Source organism: Ictalurus punctatus, chromosome 17 (assembly GCF_001660625.3).
Source record: "Ictalurus punctatus breed USDA103 chromosome 17, Coco_2.0, whole genome shotgun sequence".
NCBI lineage: Eukaryota > Metazoa > Chordata > Actinopteri > Siluriformes > Ictaluridae > Ictalurus > Ictalurus punctatus.
This window is the reverse complement of record NC_030432.2, coordinates 25,302,628-25,315,798: the sequence shown is the minus strand read 5'-3', so window position 1 is coordinate 25,315,798 and position 13,171 is coordinate 25,302,628. Positions and strand designations below refer to the sequence as shown.

At 40.4% G+C, this 13,171-nt stretch overlaps 2 protein-coding genes across 2 annotated transcripts; both read right to left on the bottom strand.

Moving 5' to 3' along the window:
- Positions 1-622: 622 nt before the first annotated feature.
- On the bottom strand, positions 623-7,542 carry LOC108278073 (ras-related protein Rab-3A). Its single transcript, XM_017491220.3, has 5 exons — positions 7,359-7,542; positions 4,789-5,016; positions 4,081-4,199; positions 3,813-3,937; positions 623-1,370 (listed from the first exon to the last, which is right to left on the bottom strand). Exons 2-5 carry the CDS (start codon positions 5,014-5,016, stop codon positions 1,186-1,188), a joined length of 657 nt encoding a protein of 218 aa, XP_017346709.1. The 5' UTR covers positions 7,359-7,542; the 3' UTR covers positions 623-1,185.
- A 342-nt stretch (positions 7,543-7,884) lies between these two features.
- On the bottom strand, positions 7,885-12,880 carry LOC108278070 (gamma-interferon-inducible lysosomal thiol reductase). The gene is made up of 7 exons (XM_017491215.3): positions 12,691-12,880; positions 10,197-10,376; positions 9,921-9,995; positions 9,551-9,643; positions 8,775-8,927; positions 8,604-8,672; positions 7,885-8,093 (listed from the first exon to the last, which is right to left on the bottom strand). The coding sequence occupies exons 1-7, from the start codon at positions 12,775-12,777 to the stop codon at positions 8,034-8,036; spliced, it is 717 nt and encodes a 238-aa protein (XP_017346704.1). The 5' UTR covers positions 12,778-12,880; the 3' UTR covers positions 7,885-8,033.
- Positions 12,881-13,171: the final 291 nt, after the last annotated feature.

The window sequence follows — 13,171 nt, the reverse complement described above, 5'->3', positions numbered from 1 at the left end:
GGCGAACGTGCTAACCACTAAACCAAAATATTTTATTTGTAAATTGTAAATTCATAAAAACACAATAGGATATGGATAAGAGGCATCTTGTTTTTGTTAGTCTTATAATAACACTGTCCTGAAATGCTGCTACTACTACTACAAATAATAATAATAATAATAATAATAATAATAATAATAATAATTTCTGTTGTTAGAGTTAATGAACAAATGACTTTATGAAATTATTTATTTAATCATTTATTAAATAATTAATTGGTGAATTAAAATAATATGAAAGATAGTGGCACTTGCACAAAACTGGTATTTGATATTTTACATTTATTTATTTGGATTTTTAAAAACAAAAATAACAGTAATTAATAGAAACGGATATTATAAATATATAAACAAAAATATAATCGTATATTTTATTCATTTGCATATATTTTTCGTCTCTCTCGCGCGCTTTCTCTGGCGCCCTCTGGTGACTCCACAATGTACTGCAGCTGTCTTCTGCGCGAGTGCAGTCTGCTCCTGTGGAGTGTTCCCTCGGTTTTGACAGTAAAGTTAGTGTGTGTTAAAAATCAGAGAAATAGAAAAAATACAAATTATTTAAACATATTTATTCCTAACGAGGAAATATAACTTTACAAAACACATTACAGCAGAATAAACTTTACTTAAAATTTGGTTTTATATTTATAAATCTGTACATAAATATCCTTTACAGTTGTTGCTTGGTGACACAGACACAACAAATATAAATATTACACTGATTTCCACTGCAGCCATAGCTACTAAACAAACACATAAATAGACATTAATAGAGATCTGTTAAAATACTGTGTTATTTATATATTTATTAATAAAACTGAAATTTCTTGCATATTTTTTGACATCCAGTTTAGAAAATATTGTAAAATCCCTCAACAAAGCTATAAGGTTAGTTAGCTTGTATTGTCTGGGGATGTTCTTTAACACTAGCTAGTTTTATTTTGAGATGTTCTTCTTCTGAGACGTTAGTTTATTGTTTCTAATGTTATTTCAGGAATTTTATGAAAGCTAGCTAGCTTTTTCATGGTGATATTTTTAAATGTTTCCTAGCATCATTTGGGAGTATTCTCAAAAGAATGTCCTTGCTATCATTTGTTTCTGGTCTTGTACATGTTTGTATGCTGTGTGTGTGTGTGTGTGTGTGTGTGTTCAGCATGCACAGTCTTTGTGTGAGCGTTGTGGGTGGTTGTTCAGATCCGCCCCCTGAGGAACGCTGCTGTTTGTCAGTGTGTCCGGACTCTCCTTCATTCTCTCACAGATTACATCCACTAAACACTCAAACGTCTGCTTCACGTTCACATTCGCCTTCGCACTCGCCTCCAAAAACCCCAGACCTGAAAAACACACACAGCATCAAAAGTCAGAGCATACAGTCATGGCCAAAAGTTTGCGATCACCAACAATTTCATGCAATTTTTCACAGTTAATTAGGTTTACCTCAGTTTGGGCTAGCTATTGGGCTATTTTGTGTCCATTTGTGCTTCTTTCACCAAATATTGCATGGTATTCGTGGCGACTGTTGTGAAGTTGTGTTTTTTTTAAATAATAATTTATAGTTTTTCACTGTAACAAAGCTTGCAAGGTGAGTTGGTCTCTTGTGTTTTCAGACAAAAGCACCTTTACTCAGTTCTACAGCTTTTGTCGGCACATGAGAAGGCCACCAAAGCAAAGGCATAACCCGAAGTACATCATACCAACAGTGAAACAGGCCCCGAAAGTTAGGATTTGGGGAGCAGTATCCGGTTCTGGGCATGCAGGACTGGATTATGCCAAAGAACACAACAATTAACGGAACAGTGTATCTGAACGTATTGAAAGAGAAGCTGCCAAATTTCATCAACATTCACAATATCAGCCACTTCCAACAGGATGGTGCGCCGTGTCATGGCACAAAGGCTGTCAAATCCTGGTTAACCATGAACCACATTCCGCTGTTGGAACCATGGCCAGGAAGTAGTCCAGACTTGAACATCATCGAGAATGTATGAACAGTAATGAAGCAGAAGGTGTCTGAGCGCAATCCAAGTTCTGAAGCCGACTTGATCAAGTGCATCAAAGAAGTCTGGGTGCATGAGATAAAGCCGGACTTTTGCAAGAAACTAGCTAGGTTGATGCCTCGGCGCATTGAGACAGTTATAAGAAACAAGGGGTTTCACTGCAAGTACTAAGAACTGACAACGGTATGTGAACAACGCGTTAAACAAGCAGTAAATAATATTTACTCGATTTTGTTGCTGTTGTTGTTGTTGGCATGCTCTATAGCTGTTTTCATGAACAAATGTATAGTGATCGCATAATTTTGGCCATGACTGTAGGTAGTATTACCACCCTAACCATACTCCTTTGTGTTGTGTAAGCATGTGGGCGTGTCTTGTATTTCTGGCCCATCCTTATTTTCTGATTGGCTGAGGTCAGAGGTGGGAAGTAAAGAAGTGCAATTATTTACTGTACTTAAAGTACTTAAAGTTTGGATCTTCAGAGTTATTAAGCTAGCTAGCAAGTCATCAGGAACATACAGTCCCCTCCAAATCTATTGGAATGGCGAGGCCAATTCAGTTTTTTGTGCTGTACACCGAAGACATTTGGGTTTGAGATCAAAAGAATTTCAGCTTTCATTTCCTCATATTTACATCTAGACATCTACACCTTTTGTATAAGACCAAAAATATAGGAAGAGAAAGTAAAAGTAAACACTTAATATTTGGTTGTATATCCCTTGCGTGCAGTAACTGCCTCAATCCTGCGACTCACTGACACCAAACTGCTGGTTCTTCTTCTGTGAAGCTTCTCCAGGTTTTTCCTGCAGCTTCTTTCAGTAGTTGTGTGTTTCGGGGGGTTTCTCCCTTCAGTCTCCTCTTCAGGAGGTGAAATGCTGATCAGTTGGGTGAAGGTCTGGTGATGGACTTGTCCAGTCTAAAACCTTCCACTTTCCCCCTGATGAAGTCCTGTGTTGAGGTGGAAGTGTGTTTTGGATCATTGTCTTGCTGCATGATGAAGTTCCTCCTGATTCATTTGAATACATTTGTATTTTGTACTCTGTAAATTATCAGACAGAATGTTCTTGTAAAGTTCTGAATTCGTTCTGCTGCTCCATCATGAGTTCCATCATCAATAAAGATTAGTGAGAATGTTCCAGAAGCAGCCATGCAAGCCCAAGCCATGACGCTACCTCCACCATGCTTCACAGATGAGCTTGTATGTTCTGGATCATGAGCAGATCCTTTCCTTCTCCACACTTTGGCCTTTTCATCACTTTGGTAGAGGTTCATCTTGGTTCCAGAACTTGGAGGTTGGTGGAGGCTGTTTGTGACGTCACTGACTGTTGTTTTTAGGTTTCGCAATGTCTCTCACAATGTTCGTCATCAGCTGTTGTTTTCCTTGGCCAAACTGTTTGATGTCCGGTTGTTAGTACATCAGGGGTTTCTTTCTTTTTCAGAACATTCCAAATTGTTGTATTGGCTACGCCCAATGTTTGTGCAATGATTCATAATGATTTTCCTCTGTTCTCTGCTTCAAAATGACTCGCGTTTCTTCCACAGACAGCTCTCTGTTCTTCATGTTGGTTTATCCTTTTTAACAACAAATTGAGTCTTCACAGGTGTAACCCAGAGATCAAAGATTTATAGTAACAGCTCATTCACAGGGACGTGTACAGTGGATGCTTCGCTAATAACAGACAGATTAATAAACGTGTTTAATTGTTGATATGGTGAAGTTTTCTGTAAAGAGAATAAATGTTTAACAATGTCGTGTGTGTGTGTATGTGTATAACTGACCGAGTTGCTGTGACAATTCTCTCCCTCGGTCCAAAGTGATGACTCTCTCCTCCTCCAGATCACACTTATTTCCCACTAAGAGCACCTGAGCATTCTCCCACGAGTACGTCTTAATCTGAGTGGACCTGAACACACACACACACACACACACACACACACACACACATTTAGACAGTGTGAGAAAGGGATTTACTCTCTTTATGATGAAACAAACTGATATTAATAATCAGGTCTGCCATTGACAACAGGTGTGTGTGTGTGTGTGTACCAGTCCTGAACAGCACTGAATGACTCCTCGTTAGTGATGTCATACATCAGGATGAAGCCCATTGCTCCTCTGTAATACGCTGTAGTGATCGTTCTGTACCGCTCCTGTCCAGCCGTGTCCTACACACACACACACACACACACACACACACACACACACACACACCCCTAGTTTCAGAGATAATACAAAATGTATTCCAGTCCACAGAGCACTGTGTTCCTGAGATCTACCAGTTCCTACTCCAATCCTGAGGTCTAGCAGTTCCTGCTCTGGATCCTGAGATCTACTAGTTCCTGCTCCAATCCTGAGGTCTAGCAGTTCCTGCTCCAATCCTGAGGTCTACCAGTTCCTACGCCAATCCTAACGATTACCAGTTCCTATGTCAGTGCTGCGGTCTACCAGTTCCTGCTCCAATCCTGAGGATTACCAGTTCCTATGTCAGTGCTGAGGTCTACCAGTTCCTGCTCCAATCCTGAGGTCTACCAGTTCCTGCTCTAATCCTGAGGACTACCAGTTCCTACTCCAATCCTGAGGTCTACCATTTCCTGCTACTGTGTTTCTGACATTTACCAGCTCCTGTGTTCCTGAGATCTACCAGGATTGGAGCAGGAACTGAGGTCTACCAGTTCCTGTGACTGTGTTTCTGACGTCTACCAGCTCCTGTTCTGAGGACTCTCACTGAGTAAATCATTCTCGTGCTCGTCCTACCCAAATCTGCAGTTTGATCCTCTTGTCATTCCTGTAGATGGTTTTGACTTTGAAGTCGATGCCAACCGTGCTGACGAATGCCGGCGTGAACGAGTCGTCAGCGTAGCGGAACAGGAAGCTGGTCTTTCCCACACTACTGTTCCCGATGATCAGGATCTTGAACATGTAATCGAAGTTCTGATCCACAGAGTCTCTGTGTCCGTAATGAGGCTCATTAACTGATGCCATCTGGGAGAGAAACAACAAAACAATGGCACGAGGTACTGCACAGTAACTCAGTGTTGATTTGAGACATTACCGCCCTACAAACAAACATCCAGGTACTACATAGTCAAGTAGGGTATAGAGTGTAGGGCAGTGGTGTCAAACATACAGCCCATGGGCCAGGACCAGCCAGATAAAGGTTCTAATCCGGGCCACAAAATTCTTTTATGGAGCTTCCACACTGGCGGTTTGAAAAATTGGTCATTTGAAAGCTGTCATGCGGACCGGGAAGCACACCGCGGTACCGAACCCGAGCCTACCTGTAGGAGGTGGTGCGAGTTCTGTTGCACTGGAACTGTGTCACGATTCCCGTGAAAGTATACGCAATTCGTACACGGGTCTGCATTTGTTCAGCAAGTACAATAACCTGCACATGTGTTTTAAACGATGACGACGACAATCAGAGAACAATCGCACTCGGATTCAGACGACAGAAACGTACCAGTGTGAAAACCACCTCAGAATCCGTGTTCTTAATTAAAATCATCTTGTGGACATGAACCGAATTTAAATGGAGAAAGCGCTACTCTCTGTAATTCCACTAGGGGGCAAAATAGAGCAATAAACTCACGGTCATAAACTCCGCTATTGACCAAATGATGAAACTAATGATGCAATTCTTCATTAGAAGATAAAAAGATGAGGCTGTAACCATTATATGTTTTTAAGAACTAATTTTCACAGGTTTATTATTATTTTATTTTTTGTTTGAACATCAATTTTGCAAAACTGTAGCTACTGATTGAATCTGCAGATTCATGACAAATAATGTTGTCCATTTCAGTTCCAAGTAACACTACAAACTCTGTAGTGTGGCTCGTTATCTAAAGCTTTTGTGTTTTAAACAATGAAAAATAATGAGTAAAGTTTTTAAATCTGTTTAAAAAAAAAAACAAAAAACAAAAAACAAACAAACAACTAAAACAGCCTAGAAATATCTGTACATGTTTACATTTATTACAATAATCTCAGGATCCTCAAAAATGCAGGAAATTCTGGAAATCCGGAATTCATAACCATCTCTATCAGCACGCAGATTATTTTTAATCTAGTTTAGTAGCATACTTTTCTGTCAAGCTATCATGTTTACTTTCTTTATCTTCAGGCCCTTGGTTTTGAAGTTACGTTTGCAATAAAATGTGTTGAATTAATGCCGAAATCTATGTTAATTATAACATAATGTTACAGCGGATGATTTTTTTTCTACATTATTAGAAGCAACTGGAAAAATATGTATTATATACACAGATAGTATACAGTCTCAGTACAGTATCTAGAGATACCAAATGCAACCTTTTACTGATCATGAAGGAGATACATTTTCTAACTTTAATATCTATATTTTAATACAATGTAAGGTACATAAGTTTATAGGGCTGGGTGATATGACGATATAATATCGATATCATGAGGAATCGTGTCACAGTACACCTTTTTTTCAAATACTGTGATGCTCTGATTATAAGAAGTTGATTAGATATTGAACATTTGTGCTAATTATTAGAATTTATTTGTTTTTCCAGGTAAGTAATTAAGTTTTGTTAATCACGATATACAGTATATTGTGTATTGTAAAAATGTCTAAGTGTTGTGATAATGTTTTGTTTTATTGTTCACTCCAGGTACACAATACTCGAAAAGCTAGTTAAATAAACACCACACAAGCTTCCCTGGGTACAGTATACACACTATAGTTCACAAAACATGTCGCCTTGATGGTAGGACAAGGAGTATAGATTAGTACCTTTAGTTCTGAGAGGGTTTCAATTAAATACAGATTCATTACAAATACATTTCTTAAGAAAAGTAGGAATAAACCATTCCACTGCTCTGTCTCCGTGTATAAATGTTTTGAAGTCACATTTTCTCTCTGCAGCAGTAAAACTGTGATTAGTATTCATGTTGTTGGACACTAGATGTCCTCCGTGTCGTCACTTTAAAGCACTTTATCCTTCTCCTTAATCCACTCAATCAGATTTAGATTATTCCAGAAACTCGCGCGCGCGCACACACACACACACACACACAACAATAACTTGACCCTGCATTCACTTCTCTCTGATTTTTACATTTATAAATAACACCTCCATCATGAACGACATGAAATCCGTCAGCTGTGAATCACAACAATAACAAGATGAATAATAACAGCGCAGATTCTACTCCAATCAGCTGACAGGTGAATTAAATCAGCCAATCACAGCAGAGAAACGCGTGCTGCTGTATTAACAAGGCACCAGGAGGTAAATAATAATAATAATAATAATAATAAGGGTTTACTCCATAAATAAAAGATATTTGCTTACTTTTTCATTAGCAGTGTTTCTCCCTCGCCTCCGTGTGAAGAGCTCAGCGCGATTAATCCCTTACAGCACTGCGCATGCGCACTCGCACTCAATTTCACTCAAATGAGTGACCGTCGTTTCTAATTAAATTCTGATTTTAAAACGTTTCAGAATCTCTGTTTACACGCAGTGTAGTTCCATAAACAGATCAAATTGTGAATAAATCTATTCATTCTTTATTTAATCCCATTTCTTTATTCATCGTTTGAAAAACATAATAATAATAATAATAATAATGCATTTCAGAAATTGTTTAAAATGTGTAAATATTATTTTTGAACAAATGAATTTTTCCATATGATGTTTGCAGAACAGTTTTTAAATGCAAGGCTTTCTGTGTCCTTGTTTAACCTCTCTCTCTCTCTCTCTCTCTCTCTCTCTCTCTCTCTCTCTCCCCATCTCTCTGTGTGTTTTATGTACTCTCAGCATCCACACTCCTGTCTCTGATTAAACCTCTTTATATAATAATGATATGAAGACACTGGACTGATGTTTAAAAAACTGTTTTATTAAAGTCAGTCATTCACTCTAGTGTTCACACTCGCACAGTGAACAGCGTGTATAAAAATCACCACTGCGTTACATTCATCATTTGATGATTTAATGATTCAGGATTACAGTCAGATTTAAACTTCTTCAGCAGTAACTTGTCTTTACCACCTTCTGTCCGAGAGTGCACGCTGCCGGGGCCTGACCCTGTAACACACACACACACACACACACATTAATAAACACCACAGTCCAGCAAGGAACACTCACCATCCAGCAGCAAATTAACTTTAAATCTTAATGTTCTGTCCGTCTCTCTCTCTCTTTCCATCCCTGTGTCCATCACTCTGTCTTTCTCTCCATCTCAGTCTCTCTTCATCTCTCTTTGTTCCTCCATGTGCTACTCTGAATTTCTCTCAATCTTTCTTTCTGACCCACTGTTTCTCCAGCTGTTTGTCTCTCTGTCCATCCCTCTGCTGTGTCTTTCTGTCCCTTTATCTTTCTGCCACTCCATTTGTTTATCCCTCCATCTGCCTTCTGAATTTCCTTCTGTCCCCTCTGTCCTGTCCCCTTTCCCTCCATCTTTCCCTCTGACCATTCCTCTGTCAATCTATCCATCTCTCCATCAATCTGCCTGTCCCTCTATGCTGCTTTCTTTTCATTTCTCTCTCTCTCTCTCTCTCTCTCTCTCTCTCTCTCTCTCTCTCTGTCACTGACCTTGTACAGACTGCAGACGAGTTGGAAGAGTGAGCCCATTGCTTTCTGCTGCAGGTCATCGGTGTGCTCCTGTAAACACACAGATAATAATCATGATGCAGGAAGTGAAGTGACAGATTAAAGAAGAAAGATTAAAGAACGGTGTCGGATGAAGAGAATAATAGTTCTCACTCCGTTGACGGTGATCCACGGCACGTATTGATGCGGTGGCTGTAAAGCGGCAGTTTTCTTGGCGTTCTGGTGCATTAACTGGTTTCCCTCGTCACCGTTCGCACATGCCATGATGTCACCGAAGCGCGTTTCTGGGCTGAACAGGGCGAGACACTGAGGACAAACAACAGACCGTCAGTACACTGCAGTGAGGAACTGACCGCTATGATAGAGAACCTGTATCATACGCAGAGGATGATGGGAATGTGTGATAGATGTGTATCACAGAAACCTCAATCATTGTTCAACGTGGATGGATGCCAGACTGATGCCAGTATGATTTGGATTAAGGCTAGTCCAGGTCATACTGACACAAATCATTTATTCCAGGTTAAATATGAGGCCAATTTTCATTCACTTGAGGATCAGACAGGGCCAGGTCAGGGCTTATCCCAGATTACATTAAATGAGACCGAGTCAGATTGAGGCCTGCCCCAGTTGGGTTAGTTTATTCCAGATTAAATCTGAGGCTACTCTGGGTCCACCTGAGAACAGTAAATTAATCTGGGTCAGGCTGAGACCAGTGAAGTCAACTTAATTTGTCCAAGGTTTAATTTCAGGCTAATCTGCATTCCACTGAGTCTAGTGTGGGTCCAACAGACGCCAGTCCGAGTTACAGGAAGTCAGTCCGAGTCAGATTGAAGGCAATCCCAGTCGGGTTTGTTTATTTCTGATTAAATTGCAGGCCAGTCCCCGGTCAGAGCAGAGGTGTACATTCAGTGATAATGAACACTTACAGATTCCGCCGCCTTCACCACGTCCGCGGCCGCTTCCATGCAGTAAATCACTGCATACTGAGCACCACCCTTTAGCTTATTCAGCACACACGTCTGAACACACACACACACACACACACACACACACACACACACACACACACACAAAACATTCATCAGTGTAATTCATTTATTTACACTGTGGACCAGCTGTTAATGTGATCTACTACTCACTTCCTAACATCACACCACAACACACACACACACACACACACACACACACACACACACACACACACACACTACATGACTGTTCATCCAGCTGAACACACCTGTAATGACATCACTGACTCCGCCTTTCTAGCATCCTGATCATTTTCTACTGTCTCACCTCGATCATGTTGCCCAGACACTCGTCTGGTCCGTGCTGACAAGTGAACTGGTACTTCTCTCCAACCTTCTGCTCCTGCAGCACACAGAACCGGGGGTTAGTGAGAACTCAGCGCTGTTAAATTCTGGATTGTGATTGGTCAGGAGGTGGTGATTAATTCTCTTTAACAGCAGCTGACAGTCGCGCAGGTTTATATTAATGCGCTCATTCCAACACGTTATTGTTTCTATAGTAACGGCTATAGTACAGCGAATGCGCTACTAATAACTTCAGTACCTGAGCATTGCCGTACGGGACGAGCTCCACATTCATGATCTCATTCAGCATGATGAAGGTCGGCAAGAGCTGCAACGCCAGGAACTGCCGACAGCCGGGACACAGAGACTCATAGTACAGAGACACGGTCACAGAATCAGCGCTCCTACTGGAGTTCACCTGCACACACTGCCCCAGTACCTACACACACACACACACACACACCACAGTTACATTAGACGTGATTACTGCCATTAGTTATAAAGCATTACTCACGATTATTTCATGGTTTAATGTTTATCCTACGTTCACACCAATCCTATGGCACGTGTTTCTTCCTTTTTAAAATCAAGCTTTATTGAATGATTAAAAAAAAAAAAAATCTTGGCATTGAGATAGTAGAGAACTTACACAGTCTGTACAGTATTCTGCAGAGGTTTTTTTTGTGATTGTTGCGGCCAAAAATGCTTGAGTTTTTTGTGCTTGTTTAGCTGAAAAACTACTTGAATTGACAAAAATTGCAATTGCACAGTGATGTTAGTTGGAAAATGAGACCTTTTAGCTGTACTCATGTTCAACGCACCAATGCGCGTTGGGATGATGTTACATGACTCGTCTTGGCCCAAATCTGCGGACAATCTGCTGTAATTGTGAAAAATCGCAGGTTTCTCAGAATATTGCGGAGTTTGCTTGATTTTTTGTTAATTTCTGCGATCGCAAAATCACAGAATCCTGGACGGACTGACTGTCATGGCCCCCAGGGGCAGGTCCATCTTGGGCCCCTAGAGGGCACCCTGACTGTCTTTGAAGAACTTCTTCTGTTGTCTCCCTTATTTCCTGTACTACTCATGCTCACTTGTTTGTCGTTTGTCTTGATTAGTTACCCTATTTAAGTTCTCTGTTCTGCTTCCTGTCCCTGTTTCCCTGGTCCCTGTTTCCCTGGTCCCTGTTTCGGTTCCCTAATAAAAGAAGTTCTGCATTTGCATCCGCCTCCACAGACTCCCATTATGACACTGGCTTACAACATTGACATGGACATGTTTTAAAGTACAGAATACACATGCATATACATTAAGTTCCCGAATGTAAGTGATGAGTCCCTGCGAGTCACCGCTAAGTGGCATAAAAACATTCCTTAATAAAGACGTTTCTATAACTCGTATAATAATAATAATAATAATAATAATAATAATAATAATAAACTGTTAAATCCAGGCTCACCATGCTTATACAGAATTATTACTTTTCTATTTATTCTATTCTTCTACATTATTAGGTGTTTACTCAAACGTGAAGAGACAGATATACAGACTGATGGATAGATAGATAAACGAGGATCCCATTCTCCATATGTCATATGAGTATATCCAAAATAAAGGGATGAGCTTCTCTGACCCAATTTATTTGAAAGGAAACAGCTTAATGATAATAATCTGCAGATGACTAGTGCTAGCCAGATCTTTTGATGTTTTACAGTAAGCTCTGCCACTTTGATGTTCAGTAGTGATTAGATTTTGGGGCGTGGCTGTGGGGATTTGCGGTGTTCATTCAGCTATGAGAGCGTTAGTGAGGTTGAGGTCAGGTGGTGATGTGATTGTAAGGAAGCTCCAGTTCATCCCAAAGGTGCTCAGTGGGGTTGAGGTCAGGGCTCTGTTCAGGACACTCAAGGTCTTCTACTTTCTTCCACACCTTCACACACCACGTCTTCATGGAGCTCGCTTTGTGCACTTTGTGTCACATGCTGGAACAGGTTTGGGCCTGACTGATGTTTATTTCCTGCCTCCATGACACCATGTGTGGTCAAATCCTGCACTTCCAAGAAGTTTTGATCCAAATAGTCTAACACCATCAGTTGTATTATTGTTTAACGTAATGCAACTCACTCACCATCTCTTCATTGCGATGCTTTTCTCCTCACAGCTGTTGTAAAGAGTGGTTATTTGATTTAATGTAGCATTCCTGTCATTCCAAACGAGGTGTTTCCTTTTTCCTCAATGGGTAGATTATTATCATTTATTTATTTCCATACCATTCTATATAACCTCTGAGACTGCTGTGCATGGAAACTCCCAGGAGATCAGCTGTATTTAAAAAATACTGAAACCAGACCGTCTGACACCAACAATCATGAGTCAGTGAGATCACATTTTCCCCTGTTCTGATGTTTGATGTGAACATAAACCGGTCAAGAGCATGCTGCTTGCTGATTGGTTGATTAGATCGTTGCGATAATAATTGCAACACTACTAAAGTAACATTACCTTAACTCAGGTCAATGTGTTTTCTGATGGAAATAAAGCTACATTACAAAAAGCAAAAACAAAAAACATTTTCGTTTAGTATAACAGCTATGATAATAATAATAATAATAATAATAATAATAATAATAATAATAATAATAATAATAAGATTTGAAGTAAATGTGACGTTTCAGTGTATGACATTTAAAACAATCAGCATGCACTTTATAACTATATATACCGTGATTCCCGTGCGCGCGCGTGCACTTTCTTACCCCGCATCTGTCGGCCGGTGAGCTCGCGCCCTCGTACACCAACACAGCGAGGCAGGCCAGCGCGAGCGCGGACTTCAGGACACACATCCTTGCACCCAGTCTGTCTGTCTGTCTGTCTGAGGGAGAGGGAAAATAAGAAGTAAAAGAAAGCAGTGTGCGGTAAGCGACTCAAAACTACTGCTTTTATTTTACGCACTTCCCCATGCTGTGACGCGATTGGCTCCGGAGACGCTCGAGCTGTGATCTGATTGGCTGAGAGTCACGTGGAGAAGCGTCATTAAACACCAGCAGAACTATGGCGGCTATAGAAGCAGAGAGAATCACAAAGTACACCACTTTAACACACTTTAAACAACATTCACACACTCACACACTCCGAATGAATTGTAGTAACGTTAAAAAGCTGTAAGTCACACGACACACACACACACACACACACACACACACACAGTTTAGCACACTCCTCACGCGCTCTGACATT

Excerpts from the sequence above, each read along its gene's own strand:
- LOC108278073 (XM_017491220.3), bottom strand. The coding sequence starts at position 5,016 with ATGGCATCAGTTAATGAGCCTCATTACGGACACAGAGACTCTGTGGAT. Across the intron at positions 3,938-4,080 it reads TTCAGTGCTGTTCAGGACTG|GTCCACTCAGATTAAGACGT; the intron begins GTACACACACAC and ends GTGTGTGTTCAG. Across the intron at positions 1,371-3,812 it reads AGAATTGTCACAGCAACTCG|GTCTGGGGTTTTTGGAGGCG; the intron begins GTCAGTTATACA and ends TGTGTTTTTCAG.
- LOC108278070 (XM_017491215.3), bottom strand. The coding sequence starts at position 12,777 with ATGTGTGTCCTGAAGTCCGCGCTCGCGCTGGCCTGCCTCGCTGTGTTG. Across the intron at positions 10,377-12,690 it reads CACCGGCCGACAGATGCGGG|GTACTGGGGCAGTGTGTGCA; the intron begins GTAAGAAAGTGC and ends GTGTGTGTGTAG. Across the intron at positions 8,094-8,603 it reads TCGTCTGCAGTCTGTACAAG|GGTCAGGCCCCGGCAGCGTG; the intron begins GTCAGTGACAGA and ends TGTGTGTTACAG.